The sequence below is a fragment of the Garra rufa genome, chromosome 1, assembly GCF_049309525.1.
Source record: "Garra rufa chromosome 1, GarRuf1.0, whole genome shotgun sequence".
Taxonomy (NCBI): domain Eukaryota; kingdom Metazoa; phylum Chordata; class Actinopteri; order Cypriniformes; family Cyprinidae; genus Garra; species Garra rufa.
In genome coordinates this window covers 71,925,986-71,951,878 of record NC_133361.1, presented here as the reverse complement: position 1 = coordinate 71,951,878, position 25,893 = coordinate 71,925,986, and the positions used below count along the sequence as shown (strand labels likewise).

The 25,893-nt window shown below is 36.1% G+C and overlaps 2 protein-coding genes across 4 annotated transcripts in view; both read right to left on the bottom strand.

Annotated features, from left to right (window-relative positions):
- Positions 1-1,662: 1,662 nt before the first annotated feature.
- Positions 1,663-25,893, bottom strand: part of LOC141338716 (uncharacterized) — a 160,460-nt gene continuing 136,229 nt past the window's right edge. The window contains exons 1-3 of one of the 3 annotated variants that reach the window (XM_073844338.1): positions 22,382-22,635; positions 22,151-22,250; positions 15,744-17,182 (exon numbers count right to left, since the gene is read on the bottom strand). In XM_073844338.1, the coding sequence (XP_073700439.1) occupies positions 15,816-17,182; positions 22,151-22,250 (1,467 nt within the window). In that variant the 5' untranslated portion in view covers positions 22,382-22,635 and the 3' untranslated portion in view covers positions 15,744-15,815. Of the gene's footprint in view, positions 2,821-8,224; positions 17,183-22,150; positions 22,251-22,381; positions 22,636-25,893 lie in introns of those variants that run through there. The other 2 variants (XM_073844346.1, XM_073844330.1) reach the window with 2 other exon arrangements.
- On the bottom strand, positions 9,137-13,075 carry LOC141339052 (zinc finger BED domain-containing protein 4-like). The gene is made up of 2 exons (XM_073844680.1): positions 11,491-13,075; positions 9,137-11,000 (listed from the first exon to the last, which is right to left on the bottom strand). The coding sequence occupies exon 1, from the start codon at positions 12,794-12,796 to the stop codon at positions 11,735-11,737; it is 1,062 nt and encodes a 353-aa protein (XP_073700781.1). The 5' UTR covers positions 12,797-13,075; the 3' UTR covers positions 9,137-11,000; positions 11,491-11,734.

Sequence of the window (25,893 nt, the reverse complement as noted above, 5' to 3'; positions counted from 1 at the left end):
ACATCTGTGATCGGGACATCTATGACATGTGTTCTTGATAACCGATCAAATGCGAATCCCTTAGACTTGTATTAGTGAAATCCTGTTGGTTTGGTTCTATTTTTTTAAGTGGCTAACTGTTAAGTGTGCGTGTATCAAGCCACACTGATAAAGAGTCTTGCCTGGCTAGGCAACCTTGACGATAGATAAGACCTCTGTGTGTGACTTTATGTGTGTGTTGAATATTTCACACTTATCTAGGTTCTGGACCAATCCGGATCTTCCTAATCTATGTATTGACGTAATTAGCAACCTCTGTTAGAGTATAATTACTGGTGTTTTGAACATGTACGCAGAGCGGCCTACGAACTCCATCGAGAGTGTTGAAGCTGACTTCTGCTGATGAAACTGCAAACTATTTTCTTCAGTAAACATGACTTCGATTGATTGAATCTTTGACTCCTGGTTTTTGTTCATCATATCTGGTCCTTGGGTTTTTGCTGTAAAATTCCCCTTACAGTAAGTTAAAACATTTCAAAATACAACTGCGTCGTTTTGCTGTTTGTTATTTAAAGATAAATAGTGTCATTTAAAATTTCTTAAAAATAGTATTAAAGTATTCTCTGGTTCTAGTGAATCTGTATTTTGTTTCATCTCGTAAACTAAGCATATTGCCACACCTGTGAGTGTGACATTGCTCATAATTTTCCAAGTGTATGATATAGCTTTCATTCTTCGGGACATCATATATTCATGAAAAAAATTTGCTTTGAATAAGGGAAGCGGTAACTTTGCCATAGTATCCGTTCAAATGTAGTATCCGATCTCTGATTTTAGTCCTTGAAAACCAAAAAAGTAGTATTTAAAAAGTCCTTGCAAGTTCTGGAATTTTATTTTGCAATTTCTGTACGATGTCATTAAGACATTAACCGTCGAGATTGTGTTAAATTACAATTAAATTATGTGGCTGTAACCCATTAAAATACCTAAATTTGTTTTCCAGATTATTTTCATAATTACAATTTTAATCATTTAAATAATTTTTATACAAGCAAAAACAGAATGTGAGGATTCACATGGTCACAGCATGCATGTGCAGCGCTTCTTTGAACGAAAAAAACCCACAATAAATCTACATATAAAATAAATAAATAGGCTTATATGCGAAATATGTTTTTTCTTAATAATTAACAAAACAAAAGGGAAAAAAATGCAACGAGTAGCAGCCTAAATGCAGAATTTAGTTTCATTTTTGTGATATGCTCTTGAGAAAGCAGCATCCTGTTATTTTACAAAAGCACAATGCTTTGTTTTTATTGTGAATGAACACAAATAAAATATTTAGAATAATGTCTTCCTCCTACGAGACAGCATAAGAAGGAGTATTGTAAATTGTTTCCACTTTAATAAGGGTCGATTCAATTGATCTTACCAGCACCTCTGGCTCAAAGTTAAGCATTACTAACTGGACAACAGAACTGAGAACAAAACAAGAATGAAAATATAAGCTAACAAGCCAAAACAAATTAATGTAGAATTGTACTTTTGGTACAAAATGAATACATTTAACTTGAAACGTACTAAAGGAACATTAAATAAAGATCTTTTTCTTACCATATATAAAATAATTTTACATGCTATCTAATAATGCTTAAAAGTGAGCAACACCACAAACACAGACACTGCCATGTGACACCACATTTATTTGTATTAGCAGGCTTTTCTCAACAAAAAGTGTTTCCAAACAAATTTTTACACCATTTATCGATACTAAATTATTTATATTGAATTAATGCGCTAAAGCCAAATGGAAAAAATTCTGTTGAAACCTGATTTATTGATCACATGTGAACAGCTTCTCTCCCGTGTGACGTCTAGTATGGTAATTAAATCTGTTTTTATGGGTAAAACTCCTCCCACACAGAGTGCAAGTGTAAGGCTTCTCTCCAGAGTGAAGTCTCATGTGGACTTTAAGGACATCTTTTCGAATGAAACCCTTTCCACACTGATTACAGATAAAATGTCTTTCTCCAATGTGAATCTTCATGTGCACTTCAAGATTTTGTTTTTGAGTGAAACTCATTCCACATTGTTGGCAGGTGAAAGGTTTCTCTCCAGTGTGAATCCTCATGTGGACCTTAAGGCTTCTTTTTTGAATGAAAGTCTTTCCACACTGTTGGCAGGTGTAAGGCTTCTCTCCAGTGTGAACTCTCATGTGGAATTTAAGGGTTTCATTGACAGTGAAGCTCTTTCCACACTGTTGGCAGGTGTAAGGTTTCTCTCCAGTGTGAGTCCTCATGTGGACCTCAAGGTGTCCTTTCCGACTGAAACCCTTTCCACACTGATTACAGATAAAAGGTTTCTCTCCAGTGTGAACCCTCATGTGGACTTGAAGGTTTTGTTTTTGAGAGAAATTCCTTCCACACTGCTGGCAGGTGAACAAGCCCTCTCCAGTGTGAATTCTCATGTGGGAATTCAGGTTGGTTTTCTGGGTAAAACTCTGTCCACACTGAGAGCAAGTATAAGGCTTTTCTCCAGTGTGAATTCTCATGTGGAGCGTAAGGATTCTTTTTCGAGTGAAGCTCTTTCCACACTGTTGGCAGGTGTACGGCTTCTCACCAGTGTGAATACTCATGTGAAATTTAAGGCTTTTTTTTTGACTGAAACTCCTTCCACACTGATCGCAAGCAAGACAACTATTAGATTCAATCTTCTTGACTCTTTTTTCTGAGGAGCTCTTTTTAGTCTGTGTGGATCTCTCTCCAGTCTTGAAATCAGGAACTGTCTTATTCTGCTCTCTCTCTTCCACATCCTTCAGCTCTTGACTCTCCTCAATCAGGTCTAGAGTGGGGAAAAAACACAAATACAAAAGCAGTTTAATGGCAGGAAGAAGCAGACATCAAAACCAAGTTTTCTGTAATCTCAGAAACTCTTTGCTTTCAAACTTTCAACCTAGCAATTATCAAACGCCTTGCCAAATGAAAGCTGGCTTATTTTCCAGCATCAAATCCAGCGCAGCATCAGTATGATTTAGCATCAGAGCGAATCAGATTGAACATTGTTTAAACACAAGGAGCCAAATTCCACAAAGAGGCCCAAGCCAACATGGATGGTTGTAAATAAGATCCTAGCCTGAAGTCAGCCTAACCAACCAACTCCTTCACATGCTTTGAACAGCTTCCAGCACTACAGCAAAAGAACCCTTATTAGTAATTCCCACTCAGGAAGGACATTGTCAAATTTGGGGCAACTAAACCACGTTTAATGATCGAAGAGACCCTTTACGACTTGTCACCTGAGACCTTTTCATTAAGGGTTTGAGCAGAGGTTATGTCCTCATTCCCAGGTCTACTCTTTACAGAAAGCAAAACTGTTAACAATTTGGTGAGCAGAAATATCTAAAAGCATAATTACGACAAACGAGACGTTTTTGAGATTGACCGTGATTTCGTTTTGTGGTCAATGGCCGGTGAATGGGAGTACTAGGGGCATAGCTTTGAGCGCATCAAAATCCATATTTTTACAACACTAAGAAGGCTCGACACACCATGAAACTTTGCAGGAAATATCGCCTGGGTCTCTACACATGAACTCCAGCATTGAGAACATTGTTTGTGTACACAGAGTTTACTAAAAAGAAAGGTTTTGAACAACTCACTTTCACTGTTTGAGTTTCCGCTCGCGGCCGTCTTGCCAGTCAAGAGGTGTCGATCTCCGAATGCGAGGATGGATAGCTCCTAAAGCATATTTCCATATAAATGCAAGGCTAATTCGTTGTTTTGTCGCAAGTGAAAAACAATATTAACCTTCTAGATGTAAAAAGAGCCTCATATAAGCCTAATATTTCATCATATGGAGTCCATTCATTCGCATTCGGAGATTGACACTTCTTGACTGGCGAGACGGCTGCGAGCGGAAACTCAAACAGTGAAAGTGAGTCTTTCAAAATCTTTCTTTTTAGTAAACTCTGTGTACACAAACAATGTTCTCAATGCTGGAGTTCATGTGTAGAGACCCAGGCGATACTTCGAGCAAAGTTTCATGGTGAGTCGAGTCTTAGTGTTGTAAAAATATTGATTTTGATTCGCTCAAAGTTATGACCCTAGTTCTCCCATTCACCGGCCATTGACCACAAAACGAAATCACGGTCGATCTCAAAAATGGCTCGTTTGTCGTAATTATGATTTTAGGTATAAGTTTGTCTCATTTACAGTAAAAAAAATAAAAATAAAACAGCCCAGGTTGCATTTTGGCAATAGTTATCCTTTAATAGATGGAGTTTTCTTAATGTGGAGAGGAAAGAGAAAAAATCTTTAGTCAGTTCAGCTTAGAAAATGTACTTCATCTGGTAACATCTACAATAACTAGTTTGTTGAAATAAAATAAACAATTTAAGATTAACGATTATAAATGAATTCAACCAACCCTGAAAAAAAAAGTTTTACTGAAGCATAACTGTCAGTAGATGTAACCTGATTTATCCAGTTAAGTAAAATTACTTACGTTTGATATAATCTTTTTAGTTTTAAATGATGAAAGTAATTTTCCACACTGAAAAACAAATAGTGAAATTCATGGCAATACTGATTGCTAAATATTTACCGTTAATGGAAACCAGGTTAATTTAGTTTAGCTTTTTTAAATCTGTTTTATTTTGATATAGTTTTCAAATTTGCAATAAAATTTAGTTTCGTTTTTATTAGTTTTATTAACAATTTTGTTTTGTTTGTATTTTGTGAACACATTTCTATTTAGTTTTTATATAGTTTAGTTTCAGCTTTTTAGTTTTTTTTGAAGATCAAATAGAGATCACGATTTCCTCTCAATTCTAAACCAAGCAAAATAAATTGAGACAAAATATCAAATGCTGCAGTCTATTTAAAAGTGTTTAATTCATTTGAATTAATTAATAATCATTTAATACATAATATTGGTATTTAAAATAGAATATATTTAATACACCAGTTTATAATATTACATTTATGAAAAAGTGGTTTGAATGAATAAATGACTTGCTCACAAAAACATTACTGGATGAATCTGTGTTTTTGAATCAATCTCTAGTCAACGACAAATACATTTAACAGTTGTTTCCATCTAGTGGCGAAACAACGCAATCGACACAAACGTTACTTGAAGCGCCAATTACTTTCAAAAGATGACGTGTTCTATTTTGATCTCTAATAGACATTAACGTTTAAATCCAAACTACGACCTTTAATCAGACTATTGCTGTGATAATATGAATGACAAATACAGATTTCAATGTTCCGGTAAGACTTTTTCAAAGACAATAGATGGGGAATAGTTGTCATTTAGAAATGAGATCACATGGGTGTTTGAATCTTGATCTTTTAACGATGAATCTGCTATTGTATATTGGTTTGATCACTTGTGTTACATGAAAAAATAAATGATTTTTTTTGCTTAAAACCGATGCAGTAGCCTTATGGTGCGTTCACACCAGATGCGAATGGCGCGTTAAGCGCGAGTGATTTACATGTTAAGTCAATGCAAAGACGCGATAGACCTTCCTGCGGCGAAAATTCGCGCCGCATTAACCAATCAGGAGCTTGCTCTAGTAGTGACGGAGGAAGAAATCTGAAACAACAACGGAGGACAAAATCACCGTTGCTGTCTGTGGTTACTCGGAGCTGTACGATACATCTTTGTACTTTTATAGAAACTGTAATAAAAAGGATCTTGCTTGGAAGAAAGTGAGTGAAGAGGTCGGACAATCTGGAAAGTAAAAAACAAAAACAAAAAAAAAACGCTCTTTACTCAATTTGACCTACATATATATACATATTGAGACTACAAGCAAGCTAAAGCTGGCAAATTGAGCCCATTCACCCATTTTACTACTACTTTCCCGCTGACGAGTGGCAGACGCCCTTTCCATGACGTGAATTCGCGTCTGTTGTGAAGTAAATTTCACGCGCGAATGAAGCGAGTAAACTAAAAATTGTTCAAGCGTCCAACTACGCGCGATTTATTCGCGCAAGTCGCGTCTGGTGTGAACGCCCCATCACATTTAATGCAGGTGTTGTTCAGGTCACTGTCTTTATTTTTCGGACATGGGATAAGAACGTAACGTAAATCGATTATTTATTTTTGGTAATTCCAGTGTTGTTTTTGACAACCATCTTGGATTTAGTCTTATGGACTAAAATGCTTATTAGTTTTAGTCAAATTTTAGTCACTTCTATATGTGATAGTTTTAGTCCAATTTTAGTCGACGAAAAGTCAAAAAGGTTTTAGTCTAGTTTTAGTCAAAAAAAGGAAAAAAGTAGTCTTTTAACAAATTAATGTAGGTCAGTAAGTATTTTGCTGTTGGGTAGTGTCACTTGTAAGTTCTGAAAATAGCAGATCTATAGTTCAACACAATGTGAGCTTCCGGATCGACCATTTTCAACAATAATTACAATAATGAAGGAACGATTTAAAACATAAGAGACAAACAAGGATGGAATGCTAAAACGGCTTGCCATACTAGTATGGCAGAGAGTACTTAATGCTGAAACGGTTTGCCATAGCGGCAGATACGTTTTAGGTTATGATTGGCAAGCACAGTAAGCGGAAATGTCATGCATTTTAAACGTCTGACGGACCACCCACTAACATTTTCGTCTATTCTCGTCTCGTCAACGAAAACTCACACACGTCTCGTCATGTTTTAGTCATCAACGAGCCATTTTTATCTCGTCATCGTCTCGTTATCGTCATGAAAAAAAGTGGCGTCAACGTTATTTTTTCAATAAAAGTTGTTAGTTTCGTTTCGTTCTAGTTTTTCCATTTATTTTGACGCTTTTATTTTATTTCACTTTACGAAAATGTTTTCTGATCAGCAGTTTTCGTCTTAGTTTTAGTTTACGAAAATAGCCTTGAATGGAAATAACATTCCTGAAACATTCTCTGTAAAATATAAATCTCTTGCAGTTAGATATTAGCTAGCAACAGCACATGCATGAGCTAATGAACTATCACTGCATCAGCAACTACACAGTCACTGCCTTTAACCCTCTGGGGTCTGAGGGTGTTTTGGGGCTCTGAAGAAGTCTTGACATGCCCTGACATTTGTGCTTTTTTCAGTATATTAAAACATAAATGGCTGAACCCTGCTGAAAAAAAAAACAGCATATGCTGGTTAGGTATGTTTTGGTGCTTATTTATGCTGGTCCTTGACCAGCAACATGATCAGGATAAACCAGCAAAGGACCAGCAAAGGACCAGCATCCCAGCACCAAAACATACCCAACCAGCATATGCTGTTTTTTCCAGCAAGGAAGTGTCTTTTCTCTGCTGCAGGTTACATGGCTTGCAAAAAAAAAAAAAAAGAGCCAGCCTCAACCCTGAGCATGCGGACATGTTGACTTTAGGATGCCAATTCTAAATTTTGAAAAAGTGAATAAGATGTTTGTATGAACATTTAGAGATTTCCTGTTCTTTTACATTTTACCACTATAACATTTGTTTGTTTAGCATTTATAATTTTCATATTTCAACAAATTCTGCTGCTTAATATCTTATTGCCGGCATGTTTATGTCCTAATTTCATAATGTGAATCATGTAAGTACAACTCAATGTTCGTTTTGTTTTGTTTCTTTACAATTTGGATTTTAAATACGTTTTTTTTTTGTTGTTGAAAAACCTTACTTGTTGACAACAAATCAGCCTTTTTTTGTGTGTTTCTTGCGTAGTTAAGTGAATGCATGGTTGTCATTGTTTTCAGTTCAGAAGTTGAGATTGGGGATAAGTTTTTAATTTTATTTAATGTGTATAACAAATGGAAGTAGAGCCTTCTCAACTGTACTTGAAGGCAGCATTCGTATTTCTATGGTCATGTGATCTCAACATGTTTGTATACATGAGGCTCCATGTCAAATTCAACCTTTTAAATTAGGACACTTAGACGACCCTGATAGCACACACACATCTTGGAGACGTCTATTTGACGTCTGCATTTACATCTGCAAAACGTAGTTTGCTCATCTGCAATGCGTCTATTGGACATTTCCTATCAGATAATAAAAGATGTCTATTAGATGTCTTTAAGATGTTTATGAATTAGAATGAATGTAAAACTGACATCTTACAGACATTTGCTAGATGTTTGAATGCAGCAGATGCTTTCCAGATCAAGAGATCTTTAACAGACATCTTGCAGACGTACATGTGCTATCTGTTGACATTCTTCAAAAACATTCATTTCTGTAGATGTATGAAATGAGAATGAAAACCAACCTGTTTGCTCCTCAGTATCTTCTAGTTTCACAATGAATGATTCTTCAGCCTCCACATCTTTAATCTTTACATCTTCACTCTCCTCTTTAACAAACGCCATCTTTATAATAGTGTGAATGAACAGAAAAATATATATATCAAATCCAAAAAGCTCCTTAGTTCAGTAGTCAGAGTGAGTTAATGGCTTTAAATGAGCAAAACATGGTTTTGAGTCACTCCATGTAAACTAAAAGTTTTTTTGTTGGCTTGCTTTTTTTTGAGTGAATTAAAACTGTGGTTTCATGGCTACTTCGAATTTCATTTTATTGATCAGAAATGTTTACATCACATGCTAAAAGAGAGAACAACAGAGAAAAGCATTTATAGATTAGACTTATTTTTAGACAGAAAGAGCAACTGATTAAAAACGATCTAATGTTTCTTTCAGGTGCTTCTAAACTGTTTGCCAGTGACTGAGTTCGTGTTTAATATTAAATGATTCTCAATATAGTGAGAGAAATGACAGAGAAATTATTTTCAGTCGTTTGCTTATGTGCTTTACTTAAAGTGCATTAACGATTGATTAAGCATTATATTCTTACATTAAACAAAATCGTCAGCATTGACTCTATTATAAAGCTTAAACACAAACCTTTCTTCAGCCGAATCACAGCAGATGCAGGAGCACAGCCTTATGACATCACGTTACCACATCAAAATAAAAGTCCCTTTCAAATGTCAAACATGCTGGGAAATTTACATCCAACAGGAGTCAACCTTTCAAACAATAAAACATGTAGTCAGTGTTTTATTCTAATGAAAGATTGTGCAGCACATAGTATTTAAGAACATGTCTAAAAGGCAAAACAATAAACTATAGCCTATCAGCTTTGTCAATAAAAGTAAATCTTTGTTTTGGCCACAGGTTATCCAAAAACAAAAAATAAACAAATGCAACAATAAATAGGTAACACGTTATTATTAGCTGTGCAAAAATGTAAATTTAAAGTTGTTTTTCCACTTATTACCTAAATTCAGATGTTTTTTATACAGTACTTATATTACAGTGTTTCTAATAATATATTTCAAAGTTTTTATTTGCATGACTGTTTTTGATAACATTAAATATACATGTACTCATTAAATATTAATGGTGCACGCTTTTATTTTTATTTTGTTTTCGCTACACAGTTGGTTTCTCCTGGGCATGCTCTAATTCGTCACATAACTGCCAAAAGTTGCATCACAGTATGCTGTATTGAATTGCATTGATGTTGTTTGTTATTATGTTTTAGTTACATTTTCGATTAGGTAGGGTACAAGTGATTTTAAAACATTTCAGCTGCTTCTAATTTGAGGTTTGGATGCTGTGAACATGTTTAGCTAAAAAACTGCCACTCCAGTTTAACTCTACAGTTAAATTGACAAAGTTGGCTAAATTCTGGCTATACTTTAGTTATTTAATTTCTTCATTTTTATTGTATTTATTGATCACTCTAGGTTATCTAATTTAACTATTTATGGCTTGTGTTTTGAATATACGTTCCCCTGCACCTTAGAAATGGATTTTGACTCATTTAATTTTTTTTTTTTTTAATTATTATTAGAAAGGTGCTGGTCATATTAGAGGTGCTCCGATCAGCATTTTTGGTGCCGATCACCGATTACCGATCACAGAATGGCAGGGGAATGGAAATCTTTTATCTATAATCTAGCAAAGTTTGCACCATTTGTAGAAATGAAACTAACTCTAATTTAACTATATTGAAAAAAACAGTCAAGACCTTGAAGAACCGCTAAGTGTTTTTTTAGAAAATGAGAACTTAAGGCTACTGTAGGCCATCATTCCCAAATAAGGCAGAGTAACTTAAAATTATTCCAAACAAAGAGGGGTCAGGCAGACCAACACACATCAGATCAGCTTAATGGGATGTAGCCTCGTAATACACTGATTACATCTTATAATTGGCACCAAAATGTAAAACTTGTTACACCAAAACTGGCTACTGCCACAAAGGACAAAACTATGGCAAGTGTTTTTTTTTTTTTTCTGTTATTATTATTATTATGAACGTATGATGTAGTTGAGGAACCAAAAAATAAAAATAAAATATTGTAAGCTACTGTAAGCCAATGCCGTCCTTCCTAAGTAACAAGGCAGAGAAACAAGGAGGCCAAGCAGATAGTTACCAACCAGATGAACTTGGGATGGGATGAGGTTACATAGGCCCAGGCTACTTGTGAAACGTAGCCTTTTTTAATATATTAAAATTAAACAATTGGCCACAAAATTATTCAAACCAAAACATGCTGGGCCTCGGCCTACTAACAGAGTACAAAATCCTTCAGGTCTCAGTCATAAAAGTCAAGTTTCGCTTGATGACTATGAGCATCTCTGCATTTTTTTGATGTCAGCCGGTTTCTTTTGTCATCAAATAACGTTTGCAGCTGTGCTAAACAGTCGCTCACTATCCACACTTGTGCACGGTGAACAGAGATATGCAAGTGCAGGGAAGCGGCCGTCCACTGCGTGGCATTATGGCCTCTGCTAGATATTGGTTGATCTGTGAGACGATCGTGATTTCCTCATCAGTTTGTTCTGTTTCCTCCTCCACCAGTTCAGCAAACATTGAGCAAAGAGCAAGCTGGTGGGCTTTTGTCTGTTGACCTGCTGGGACCGGGCACCTCCACGCTGCTTGTACTTGGCAGTTCAGTGTGGCAATGGGCTGTAACGACGTCCCGAAACAGATCACACACAGCTGGTTTGAGATCCTCTGGAAAGAATCTGTCCTTGTATCTGAAATAGATATAAAAATGAAAAACTATGTGAAATCAATTATAGTGACATGCCATGCACATACATTTGTGTCAGGTTACATAGTCTAATAAAATGTAACCCTTTAATGTCGTACGTTACATATTTGTGACCCATTGTGTCACCATGAGCTATAAACTTTGCATAAAACCCTGTTGAATACAATCTTTTACTTGTACAATCAATTTTTTTTTTTTTTTTACATTTTGTTAAAGGGCCTAAATAAAGACTTCATATATAAAAAAATTGAATTTTCTGCTGTACATTATTTCTTGGCTTAGGTATTAAAGGGTTAAATACTACCAGAGTAGCCCATTTCCAACTATGACAAAAAATATAAAATATTTTAGAATACCTTAAGCCTTCCTTCAAATAAGGCATAAGAAAAGCCTAATTATCTATTTAAAACAAAGAGATATTTGGCCAAAGATTGAAAGACAGGGAAAGAGTAATGATAATAAGTTTCTCTTACCTTGGACCTAGCATCGTCGCAATTGCATATAGCTTCTGTGTGTCAATGTCAGCGAATCGTCTTCTGACAGCTTCCAGTATTCCTGTTTTTGATGTTTTCACACCGTGGTCAGACTCCACCGTCTTCTCCAAGAGTCGCGTGAGATCTCTTATACACGGAATCACATCCGCAGCGGACGCAGTTGATGAGCTGATCTGTTGTGTGAGCTCTTCAAACGGGGCGAGGATGGAGACCATATTTTCCATTAATTTCCACTGGTGAATTGTGAACGTGCATGGCGATTCGTATTCTGCAGCGATTTCTGTTCTAACACACTTTGGAACATGTACAATGTACTGTTCCATCGAGTGGACACATCCTGGCGAAGTTTTTTAATCGGCTGGCCGAGTTGCTTTTGAACATTTTCCAGCCGGGTATATGCCAACGGAGAATGCTTAAAGTGCCCAACGATGCGTCTCCCTGAGGCTGTGATATCCAAAATACTTCGCTGGGATAATACCCCCTCATGCACAGCAAGCTGGAGAGTGTGTGCCACACACGGCAGGCCAGGGAAATCTGCGTCTCTCATTGCTTTCTGCATGTTTTTGGCGTTGTCTGTTAAAATTGCGTGGATTTTTTCTCTTTGGATCCCCCGTGACTGAAACATGCCACTAAATGCGTTCACCAACTTCTCCGCAGAATGTGACCCTGTGAAATCCTGACAGTGTAGCACAATGTTGTGTCTTTCGAAGTTTGAGTCAATAAAGTGTGCTGTTAAGCTTAGCAGGGACATTGGACAGGCGTCTGCACTCCATATATCGCTTGTGAAGCTAATATATACACTATCCTTCAGAAGCCTGTCAATGTTTGTGTTCACTGTTTGGTACAGCGTAGGGAGACACACATCAGTTAGGTATTTCCTGCCTGGGGGGTCGTATCGTGGATCAAGGCAGCTTAGCAGGCGACGGAACCCTTTATCCTCCACAACGGATAGAGGTTGTTCATCGAGGCAAATGAATTCCATAATTCTGAACGTGATGTCTTTCCACCTCGTACTATCCCTGCTGTATGGTTCACGACGTTTAAATGCGTCACTCACAGTCGGCTGGTTGAGGAATGGTGATGTTGTTGGCTTCAGCTGGTTCAGTTTCTCGTACTCGGCATATTCAGTTGTATGGCGTGTTCTAAGATGCCTAATCATGTTAGTGGTGTTAAAATGCCGTTGCTTGCTTCCACCTCGAGGGATTTTATCACGACATACATTGCAAACAGCTAACTTTACGTCTTTATCAGACACTTTGAAAAAGCTCCAGATGGGAGAACTCATGTTGCCACTGGTAAGCTCCGCTCTGCTGTCGTTTACCTTTGCGTGTGAAAAAGTCGCGCTTTTTTGATCGGCGCTTTTGGGGTTCGCCGATCAAGCCATTTTTAGCCAATATCGGCCGATCATGATCGGTGGCCGATCAATCGGAGCATCACTAGGTCATATAATTAGAATATCTTCAAAAAGTTGATTTCACTAATTTCATTCAAGAAATGAAACGTGTATAATGTATACATTCATTCCACACATACTGATATATTTCAAGTGTTTATTTCTTTTCATTTTAATGATTATAACTGACAACTAATGAAAACCCCATTTCAGTATCTCAGAAAATTTGAACTTTGTGAAAAGGTTCAGTATTGAAGACACCTGGTGCCACACTCTAATCAGCTAATTAACTCAAAACACCTGCAAAGGCCTTTAAAGGATAACTATTGCCAAAATGCAACCTGGGCTGTTTTTTTTTACTGTAAACGAGACAAACATATATCTAAAGGCATAATTACGACAAACGAGCCATTTTTGAGATTGACCGTGATTTTGTTTTGTGGTCAATGGCCGGTGAATGGGAGTACTAGGGGCATAACTTTGAGCGAATCAAAATCTATATTTTTACAACACTAAGAAGGCTCGACACACCATGAAACTTTGCTCGAAGTATCGCCTGGGTCTCTACACATGAACTCCAGCATTGAGAACATTGTTTGTGTACACAGAGTTTACTAAAAAGAAAGGTTTTGAACAACTCACTTTCACTGTTTGGGTTTCAACATTGGATGACCGTATGAGTAATGGAGAAACCGGGTTTCCCCGGTACGGGGTGGGGTTGCCAATTTTAGCTTATCTTCACTGGCTCAAAGTCCATTTTAGAATTGTCTAAAACGTTTTTAAAACTCTTCATTATCAAGCTACAAAAAAAAAAAAAAAAAACATCAGGGACAGATTGATCTTCTGCAAAAAGTATGGCGAATGGACTGCTGAGGACTGGGGCAAAGTCAAATTCCCCGATTGAGGCCTCTTTCCGATTGTTTGGGGCATCTGGAAAAAGGCTTGTCCGGAGAAGAAAAGTTGAGCGCTACCATCAGTCCTGTGTCATGCCAACAGTAAAGCATCCTGAGACCATTCATGTGTGGGGTTGCTTCTCATCCAAGGGAGTGGGCTCACTCACAATTTTGCCCAAAAACACAGCCATGAATAAAGAATGGTACCAAAACACCCTCCAACAGCAACTTCTTCCAACAATCCAACAACAGTTTGGTGAAGAACAATGCAAAAGTGATAACTAAGTGGCTCGGGGACCGAAACGTTGACATTTTGGGTCCATGGCCTGGAAACTCCCCAGATCTTAAAACTTGTGGTCAAGGCCGTAACCAGGGTTTGAAAATTAGTGAGGTCCGAAGTAAGGTGTTAAGAATTGTGCTATAATAACACCCACAAATGCACCAATAAGATCTGTTACCATTGTAAATTTGCCCGTGTAATTGAAGAGTGTGCGCAAAGAGCACAATATGACTGACAGGACTGGAAAGTTCGTTTTTTCTTTAGCTGAGGGAATTTTTATTTTATAACAAGTTATAAAAACAACGTTAGAATAATGACACTGACATAAAACTTGACAACATCTCATTTGACCGTAGATATGAGGAAAAAGCGTTTTTCTCAGGTACTGATAGAAGAGTCAACCGCTTTCACGCACGTCTTTCAAAATAATAGTCTAGCGTCAGAAAGTTTGTTTCTTTGACTGCATACTCCGCGACCCACTCAAAACTTTTTTGCGACCCACCAGTTGAGAAACACTGCTTAATTATTGCTTTTTTATGACTTAAAGTTAACTAAAGAGCATGAGACATCTTCCTGCTGGCCAGTAACGTTAACATTATTTGGCATAGTAGCCTATTTCATTCTGTAACAAACAGATTTGTTTTATGCTATTGTTTTTGATAGTGTTATACATTTATTTCAGATATTAACGATGATCACTGCGTTTGTCTTACCGATTGTGGTATCTAAGATACCGTATCTTCCTGACTGTCAGCAATTAAGTTACAGATTGTCTATAAACTTTTTTATGAATGTACAATGTTGCCAGATATTGCTACGAAAAACAAGCAATTACAAAAAGAAAGAAAAAGATATCTGAAATAAGTTCAAAGCTTGTGTTTTGTAAATAAGATTAATATATCAATACCACGAACGTTCAACTTTCCACTTTATAAACGTCCCAAAGTGTCACTCTAAATTGGAAAAACGATTTAAAAAACAGGTATAATTGGTGGATCTGGCAACAAACGGAGGCTGAACCCGCGCTCTCACTCAACGCGCTCTCAAGCCCCGTTCACTGCTCTAGCTTCTTCTCACAGCAACATGAATTGCAAACACTCATGTGATATGAAGTGGTTTAAACGGCTAAATAATCATTCAGAGAGCTTGACATTTTATTTTTAAATATAAAAAATGACCGAGGTCCGGACCTCATAGCTGGCTACGGCCGTGCTTGTGGTCAATCCTCAAGAGGCGGGTGGACAAACAAAAACCCACTAATTCTGACAAACTCCAAGAAGTGATTATGAAAGAATGGGTTGCTATCAGTCAGGATTTGGCCCAGAAGTTGATTGAGAGCATGCCCAGTCGAATTGCAGAGGTCCAGAGGACTCTTTGCATAAATGTCATGTAATTGTCGATAAAAACCTTTGAAACGGATGAAGTGCTTGTAATTATATTTCAGTACATCACAGAAACAAAGATCTAAAAGCAGTTTAGCAGCAAACTTTGTGAAAACTAATGTTTGTGGCATTCCCAAAACTTTTGGCCACGACTGTATATTCTATCTTAAAAGACCTTCTAGCTTTTTTCATGTTTAAGGCACGATTTAAAAATCTGACCAGTAAATTCTCACTAAGATGAATAAGAAAACACAGTGTAATGTTCTTTATTTAATTCAGCTTGTCATTTTATTTATATGACTATTTTAATGTTATCATACAGTTATACAGTGTGGCATTTCAGATTTGGATTTGAATCAGATTTGGCTCACATTTATGCAGGTGATGGAATTCTCTCCAGTGTGAACTCTCATGTGAACTTCGAGGTCACGTTTATGACTAAAACTCCTTCCACATAGTTGACATATAAAGCAGTTTTCTCCTGAGTGAGTCCTCATGTGGTTATTAAGTCTTACTTTATGTCTGAAACTTTCTCCACACTGACCGCATATGAACTGTTTCTCTCCAGAGTGACGTCTCATGTGGTAATTAAAGGTGTTTTTATGGGCAAAACTCTTCCCGCACTGTGTGCAAGCGTAAGGCTTCTCTCCGGAGTGAAGTCTCATGTGGACTTCAAGGACTCCTTTTCGAATGAAACCCTTTCCACACTGATTACAGATAAAAGGTTTCTCTCCAGTGTGAATTTTCATATGGACTTCAAGGTTTTGTTTTCGAGGGAAATTCTTTCCACACCGTTGGCAGGTGAAGGAGCTCTCTCCACTGTGAGTTTTCATGTGGGAATTAAGATTGCCTTTATGAGCAAAACGCTCTCCACACTGTGTGCAAGTATAAGGCTTTTCTCCAGTGTGAGTTCTCATGTGGACTGTGAGGATTCGGTTTTGAGTGAAACTCTTTCCGCACTGCTGGCAAGTGTAAGGCTTCTCTCCAGTGTGAACTCTCATGTGAAGTTTAAGGGTTTCTTTGAGAGTGCAACTTATTCCACATTGTTGGCAGGTGTAAGGTTTGTCTCCAGAGTGAACCCTCATGTGGACCTTCAGGTTTCCTTTTCGATTGAAAATCTTTCCACACTGTTGGCAGGTGTAAGGTTTCTCTCCAGTGTGAATTCTCATGTGAAATTTAAGGGTTTCTTTGACAGTGAACCTCTTTCCACACTGTTGGCAGGTGTAAGGTTTCTCTCCAGTGTGAGTCCTCATGTGGACCTCAAGGTTTCCTTTCCGACTGAAACTCTTTCCACACTGATTACAGATAAAATCTCTCTCTCCAGTGTGAATCCTCATGTGGACTTCAAGGTTTTGTTTTTGTGGGAAGTTCTTTCCACACTGTTGGCAGGTGAACAAGCCCTCTCCAGTGTGAATTCTCATGTGGGAATTAAGGTTGTTTTTCTGGGTAAAACTCTGTCCACACTGAGAGCAAGTATAAGGCTTTTCTCCAGTGTGAATTCTCATGTGGACCGTAAGGATTCGTTTTCGAGCGAAGCTCTTTCCACACTGTTGGCAGGTGTACGGCTTCTCTCCAGTGTGAATTCTCATGTGAAGTTTAAGACTTTCCTTTCGACTGAAACTCTTCCCACACTGATGGCAGGGAAAAAAACTCTTAGATTCAATCTCTTGGACAATTTTCAAATCAGCTTTCTCATTTTGCCCTTCAGCCTCCTCAATCAGGTCTAAAGTGAAAAAACAAACAGAACCAGTTTAATGGCACAAAGAAACAGACATCAAAACCAAGATATGGCATAATTAAAAAAAAAAAAAAAACAGGTTTTCTGTAATCACAGAAACTCTTTGCTTTAAAACTTATAACCTGCCAATTGAGAGCATCTATTCCAGCACAACATTCTTTTGCATCTATACGGACCATGAAGGCTTTTGACATAATTAAAAAAAAAATACCAAACGCTAATTTCTAATAAATAAATAAAATTTATATCAAGCACATCAGGGTCAGCGTTTGGGTGCAGTCGTGCATAAAATGAGGGGATAAGTCGCAATATTGTATAGATATGTACTGTGTTTTTTTTTATAAATATTTATGTTTTAAACCATGAAGGTGGGCCAATGGATATCATGGAAACTAGAAGAAACTTGTTTTGTGTAAGGGTTGTTTTTGAAAGTCGGTGCTTGAAATAAAGCTCTTAATTTTCATTGATGACTACAGTGTTATTAGGGGTTAAGGAAGTCTTAATTATGATTTCAGGTGGTCTTAAATGTGGGGGCTGAAAGACAAGAATTGCGATGAGACTTCAAAAGGCTATCCATTGAATAATATGAGCTATCCATTGAACATTTTTAATACTTGATTGATAATAATTAGGGCCGGGACTCGATTAAAAAAAATTATCTAATTAATTAGAGGCTTTGTAATTAATTCATCGAAATTAATCGCATTTTAATCGCATATAAATATTTGACCTGAGAACAGTGAGAAGTAAGTTTTTTCATATGGATTTTTAGTATACCATTGAATAATGACTGAACACATAAACTTAAGCAACAAAATACTGTTTATTTTTGTTCAACCAAGTCCAACAGACCAATGCAATATTGCCATTAAGTGTAGCAATAGGATACAGTGTTTCCCCTAGGTTTTCCATACTTTTTTTCCTCTGTACTTTACCCTACTTTGTGTAATAACGAAAACATTTATCTCAGTGAAAAAAATAAATCCAAAACTCTCTATTTTAACATTTTGAACAATAGGGCTTTACAATCTTTTGCTATTTTTTTTTCTAAAGAAATTGTGTTTTAATTCTTCTCATAATCAACTGAAAGCATAAACATTTATTTATTTTTAATCAAATGAAAATAAAACTTTTTAATTTTTGGCAAACAAACAGAGGTTTGCTGTTAAAAACAATAAATAATAATAATTTCACATTTAAATAAAAATCGTAGTATTTTTTTCTACAATTAAGTGGTTAATCTTGTTGTTATATTTATTTTTTATCATATATATTGTTTTTTGTCAATTATTTAAATAGGAATATTGTTCTGTTTCATGTTAAACCGTACTTTTATTTTGACAGGTTGCCGTGAAGTTTCTGTGTGTAAAGTATGATATGATGCTAGTTTTCTCAAATGAAAGGGTAAAAGTGACACTGACAGTAGCTTTGGAGATTGAGTCTATCTGTTCATTTGAGATGCAAATGCCAAAAATTAACGGGAGCATCACGCGTGCAGTAAAAAAAAAAAAAAGCGTCTCTGCCATTCTAACATAAAGAGGCAAACTTTACATGCAGGATTCATATTAAAACGGTCTTTTTGCATTTCAGTTTTCACAGATACTAGTCCATATCGCGATTTGAATTAAGTGACAGACCAACTTTTGATTAATCAATCCAAAAATCGACGAATTTACGTGGCATTCCGCGCTATAGTAGATTCGTTTTTTATGAATGGAGTCCGCGATCCAGTCCGTGTTTTCTTGGAGGAGACATTGTAAACGCGCCCCCCTAAGATAATGGTAGGGGAAACACTGGGATATTTAGAAATATACTAGCCTACATTTCAGAAATTCAGGTACCCTATAGTAAGGTAGACCTTCTGTAAAAGCATTGAGGTGATTCCTGAGGCTCGATGTGCTGCGGTGATAAGCGCATTCCTTTGTCTGTCTGAACCACTGATCTATATAATGACTGGATTGCTCATTGCGTTCTAAAATGCCGTTAGGCAGTGAAGCCAGCGGAAGTGTTCGATCCGCCATCTTACTATTCCCTACCGGCAGAGTGCGCCATTGATTTCGCATGTAAACCACTGACCTAAAATCACCCGATTTGAAGCGTTTCATTCACACATCATTAGTTTTGAGGATATGTGTATGTAAATAAATTATACTTAAGATGTTATCTGGAATGTTTATGGTCTTTTCGGGCTGGATAAGCGATATATATTGAAATCGTTTAGGTGGGTGTGTCAGCCGCGCACTTGCAGACACAGGTGAGTTAACTGAACCAAAACGAAAATATATTTATTTATGTACCCAATTATGCAGGAAATTATAAACAAAACCGTGTATATGGTATTATAGCCTACCTGAAATTGTTTCGATTGTACAATATTGCTCTTGTACTATAAATTAAAATCTTTGAAATAAAGCTTAATGTCTTTAAGTAGTCAGCGCGGTATGGTGCGTTTTTTTTAACGAGCAGCATCTATTTCAGTCTCTTCAAATCACCAAATTCTGTAATGATTTACTAACATTACTGTTTCCATGTGAGTAAAATGCTGCGTATATATGTTGAATTAATTATTAATTTAACGAACAAATCATTACCTGCTTCAAAATTAATAATGTTATTAATGAATATATAATAATATAACATACAATAAACGAATTAATAACAAAAGTATTGTTGAAACATGCAGTTAGCCTACTGTACGAATAAATACAACAAAATGACATAAACAGTGAATAACTGTAATAAGATGAATTAAGGTGTTCATTCAGATTTATGAGCACATTTTATTTTGTAAACATATGTTGAACGCCCGATGTTTATGCTTATCTGATGTACATGACTGTAATGTAGGCTTTATGAACGTACATTTTTAATAAGCAGAGGGAATTCCCGACAATAAACAAATAACCGTTTACATGCTTAGGACGTTTGCGTTGTAAAAATGCACAGTGAGACTTCAGATATAAAAACGCTGACTTGTCATGTGATGTTTTCTCAATGAAATCGTATAATCTCCTATTCATTCAATGGAATGTATGCGAATAGTAGGGAATACTAATATGGCGGCGCGGTGGCTTCACTTTTATGACGTCATGAGCAATCCAGTTCTCTATTATAGATCAGTGGTCTGAACGCTAGTTGGTGCTCCAGTATAATCGGTCCACTGAAACTCATCCAGAGAGAAACGTTCCACGGTGCAAAATTAAGTGCGATTAAAATGCGTACAAAAAAATTTAACGCATTATTTTTGTGTAATTAATTAATCTAAATTAACGCGTTAAAGTCCCGGCCCTAACAATAATTGTTTAAATGAATGTAAGAACTGATACGTTTGGCTCTTGAAGGCTGAAATGTGAAGTTTACCATTTAATAAATCTTTTTGTTTTGTGAAACCTGCATCTGAATTGTAAATCATGCTTTTTACAGTCATGTATTGATTTATTTATTCAATTATTTTTTTGTGCAGGTCTTAAAAAAGGTTTTTAAAAGTCTATAATTTAAGCTTAAATATCCTGCAGATACCCTGGTCTCGCAAAAACTTTAATTTTTTTTTTATATCTAATTGTTTTAGTTGAAGACCCCTGATGTAGAGTATCAGAGCGAATCAGAGAAACCAGTAATTAATATTGCAGTATTGTCAGTTTTTACCATTTTTGCATGATTTTGTTAACCAAAATAGTTCAAAACAAAGACCACAGCAGAACAGTCACGCATCTCTGAGCAACACTGAATGATTTGGCATTTCTGAATTCATAATTTGAGTCAATGATTCAGTAGTCTATTTATAAAGATTTGCTTCATTCTTGAATGAATCAGCCGTCTGAAGGCATGACTCAAAGACAGTCACTTGCTGCCACCTATTAGTATTTCATATTTGCATTTTTTTTTTAATGCAATTTTATATTTTTATACAAAAACTGATTTTAAACGCCAAGCTCATAACATTATTTACCAATGTAAATGCATTCATGCTACATTTTGGCTTTTAATAAACATGTAAATGCATCTAAATGCCACTTCAGCTGCTTCTGTATATTCTACAGTGGAAAAATTGGTTTTGTTAATACCGATTTAATTTGATTGGTAATGTCTTATCAAATTAAGAGAATTTTTTTTTATAAAATATAAGAATTTGAAATGAAAGAGGACGCATGCATTTAATGGTTAGGGAATTTAAATACATTTAAGTACACAGTAACTTGTTACATAAAATGTAATTTCCCAACAACAAAAAGTGTGGCTAGTAAAAAAAGTGAGCACAAAAGTTATTGTCAAGCCCTACTGGTGTCACGGATGAAGGTTAGCAAAAACTGCATATCCTCATCATGTTAAAATGGTACGGTTTATTTAAACGCTATACTGTGTAAACTGTTTATTTGGTAACTTTGGGAGTTTCACAAGATCTGTTTTGTCGCATCTTCCCTCACTTGCAACATAGTGACGGATGAAATTGCGCTACCGTAGAATAGCTTTATTTAAAATGGTGTGAACACGTAAAGACTAAATCTAAAATATTTTTGTCACTGTTGTGGTTTTCAGCGAATGCTTACGTCTTTGTGCATATAAATTAATCTATTAATAATTTATACAGTGAACACTAAGAATTTTTTTCCTAGTCTTTTTTTGTTGTTGCTTGCATAGTTAATTGAATGAACGGTTGTCTTTGTTTTCAGTTCAGAAGTTGATATTGGGCATTTAACATGTGAGGTCCCTATGTACTATCATTTAAGTTATAAATGAGTTATTTATTTTTATTTAATGTGTGGCAATAATAATTGGAAGTCGGATGTTCTCAGCTGTACTTGAAGACAGCGTTGATATTTGATCTCAACATGTTTGTATACATGAGGCTCCATGACAAAAATACCCTTTCAAATTAGGACATCCTTCAAAATTACCATTTATTTCTGTAGAGGCTGAGATTTTAATAAGAATAAGATACGAACGAAAACCAACCTGTTTGTTCCTCAGTATCTTCTAGTTTCACTTTGAATGCTTCATCAGCCTTCACATCTTCAATCTTCACGTCTTCACTCTCCTCTTTAATAAATGCCATCTTTATAATAGTGTGAATAAACAAAAAAAAAATCCCCATAGTTCAATGGTCAGCTCAATGCTACAAGAATCAGATAATAAGATAATGGCCTTAAATGAGCAAAACAGTGTTTTGAGCCATTCTTTGCTTACTTTAAAGCTGCTGATTGGTTCAGGATACTTTGAGCTTCATTTTAATGATCAGAAATGTTCCCATCTCATGCTAGAAGAGATAAGACGACACAATATAAATGTATAATGGCTTCTTTTAGACAGAAAAAGCAACTGTTATCTATATTCAGATGAAAACCACTTAATGTTTCTTTCAGGTGAATCTCCATCGCTATTTGCAACTGACTGAATTCGTGTTTACTATTACATGATTTCAGAGAAATGAGACGCAGCATTTCTTCAACTCGTTTGCTATTGCGCTTTACTCGCACAAATAACGTGTGTTAAAGTTATAACCTTACATTAAACTATAAGTCAATTATTTTACATCGTAAACGCGGACTTAAACACTTTGAAAGGTAAACACAAACCTTTCTTCAGCCGAATTACCGATGCAGGAGCGCGGCGCAGCCTTATGAGGTCACATCTCCACACCAAAATAAAAGTCTTGTTCAAACACAAATATGACCCAGGACCACAAAACCAGTATTAATACATACATAGAACAATATTTGGCTGATATACAACTATTCGAAAAAAAAAATAGTTTGCAAAAAAATACAAATATTGAGAAAAAGGTTCTTTATTAAGTTTAGATGTATTTGCTGTAGGAAGTTATATCTTCATCGTATTGTTTTAAAATATCTTTAGAACCTTTACTTTTACTTACCTTTTCCCCACTACATTTTATAAAAACATAATTCCTTGATATTTTGGACTGAAGAAATCACCACTGCCTCTTAGATGCAGGAACAAAGTCCTAGTCATGAACCCAGCCAACACAGAACGTTCTCCTAACGTTCCCATTTGGTTATTTTTTTCCGGAACCCAAATGACAATGTTCCCTGTAGGTTCTCTTTTTAATAACCTATAAAGAACGTTCTAAGAACGTTCTCTGTAGGTTATTTTTTTGTTTTAATTTTATAACCTAAAAAGAACCTTCCCAGAACGTTACCTGCAGGTTATTTTTTGTTTTAATTTTATAACCGACAGAGAACGTTCCCTGCAGGTTATTTTTAGTTTTTATTTTATAACCTAAAAAAAACCTTCCCATTCATTTTATAGCTAAAATAAGCCATGGTTAAGTGTTTGAAAATCATATTATAAACACTGTTTACTTCTTTACTCCACGCGCTTTCTCCTGTCTTCAATTATAAAAAAAATTCCGGTCATTTCGTTTTACTGACTGACTAACGTTCATTGATTGATCTATTTAATGGATAATTACTTATAATTAATATATACACGAGAGTAAATATTGGTATTTTAGGGAGATTTGACACGTCTTATTGAAGAAAACATGATGTTAACCGAGACGTTTTCGTTTGGTGACCAGAAGAGTGAAGCACATCATCGTTAATTCAGTGCTAAGAAACGAATGTAATGGTATCCTAGTTAAAGTCAAATAAATGTTATTCGTTTTTAATGTCTGTAAAAAGTCAAATACATTTTTAAAATTGAATATTTTGTTGAAGTCATGCTATGGTGCTTTAATAAACATAAAATCAGGGTTGTTTTATGGTGTGGTACTTCTACATCTTACATTAAAGAAATCTAACATAGTATAGCATAATTTAGTCTCGTTTAATGCTCCTTATGATGGTTAAATGTGCTCTGATTATCTGTAATGATTAAACTGTTGTTTAAAACAAGACATGGTGCGTAGTAGTGATTATCGAGATCCACATCCGTCCGCCTTACATGCCGTTTACTCTGGGACACGGGAGTGCTGACGTACAGAAGCGGTACTGGATTGAAGAGGTTAGGAGAACGTTCTGGGAACCATCAGAGAACTTTCAGGGAACCTTCTTGGAACATTAATAGAAAGTTCCCTATTGGTTAGCCAGGAATTTTTTCTTTACGTAAATAGAACTTTCCTTTTAGGTTAGGGAAACATTCTGGGAACTTACTGGGAACGTTCCCAGTAGGTTCCCAGAACGTTGCCCTAACCTAAAAAGGACGTTGCGGGAACATTCCCAGAACATTCCCCAAACCTAAAAAGAACATTTTAGTTAAGTAAAGAAAACTTTCCTGGCTAACCATTAGGGAACGTTCTTGGGAATGTTCCGGGAACCAATTTGTTTTTAGCTGGGAACAAGCTGATTTTTTTCAATGAACCTGTTTAATTAACTTTTAATAACATTGTATTTTGATTGGAATTAGATCATGTGTCAGCGCATTTAGAAACATTATCTAATTCCAAAAACCACATCTAAAATTTTACAATTATGTCAAATTCATATAATCCACCTATTTTTATGCACATTTTGGAATATCTCATTTTTAAAAATGCCGGATGGAAACACCAAGATGTGCACAAATTATAATTTTATCTTTTTCTTTATATTATCTTATTATGAATCTTATGAATCCCTAGGATGTACATGATTTTGTATAGACTGGGAGGCTGCAATCTTCCATGAGGAATCATTAAAAAAAGAAATGTGACACCTCCAAGTTTCTGTTGATCCTACAGCTACATCATGGTTGAATCATCTACATTCAGTGCCTTACTATTTTTAATTGAAAAATTGGTGCCAAGTCTTATTCTTTTGGTTGTTCTTATCTACACTCTAAAATATGATGGGTTAAAAACAACCCAACTTGATTTATTTGGCAACCCAACGCTGGGTAAATTGGACCCATTATTATATTGCTGGCTTAAAGTGGGCTGAAAACATGTGTGACAGCAGCAGCCATATCATAAAATTCCATACATTATGCAGCTAATTTGAGAAAACGTTAAAAGAGAAATTGCTTGTAAATTTTTTTTTTATTAAAAATACACTTTTTCAAAATGAAAGATGTTATATCAAAAAACATTTAATTTAGTCATCAGTGCTGGTGTATTAACTGATGAAAGAATTGGGTGCAATAGATTCGATAAAAATATATTCAAGTTCTTCTCTTCTCGTAACTATGGGATGTATCCAATATCAGCGTCTTTCATCTCAGTTGGACTCGGGCGCAGTTCGCATGTAGTGTGCGCTAACTGTGCTGGAGCATGAAACAGGACGCATGACGTCACATTTTTGCGTCGCTGTGGTCTACGGCAGAGGTGCAATGTTTGTTGGAAATTTGGGCAGATGAGAGCATACAACAGGGGTCACCACACTCGGTCCTGGAGGGCCGGTGTCCCTACAGAGTTTAGCTCCAACCCTAATCAAACAAACCTGAACCATTTAAACAAGGTCTTAATAGGTATACTTAAAACTTCCAGGCAGCTGTGTTGAGGCAAGTTGGAGCTAAACTCTGCAGGACACCGGCCCTCCAGGATCAAGTTTGGTGATCCTTGGCATACAAGAACAGCTGGACAAAACACATAAGAACTCTGATATATTTCGCAAAATCCGGGACTATCTTCTCCTTCGTGGATACCAAAGAACCACCGAGCCTGTTTGTTTTGTTTCATAGTTCTAGTCACAGTCATAGTCATAGTTTTTCCTTGTTTCATTGTTTTGTTACTTTGGACTGCCCACTTGGATTTTGACCCT

Bases quoted from the DNA above. Each gene is read 5' to 3' on its own strand.
- LOC141339052 (XM_073844680.1), bottom strand. From the start codon at position 12,796: ATGAGTTCTCCCATCTGGAGCTTTTTCAAAGTGTCTGATAAAGACGTA.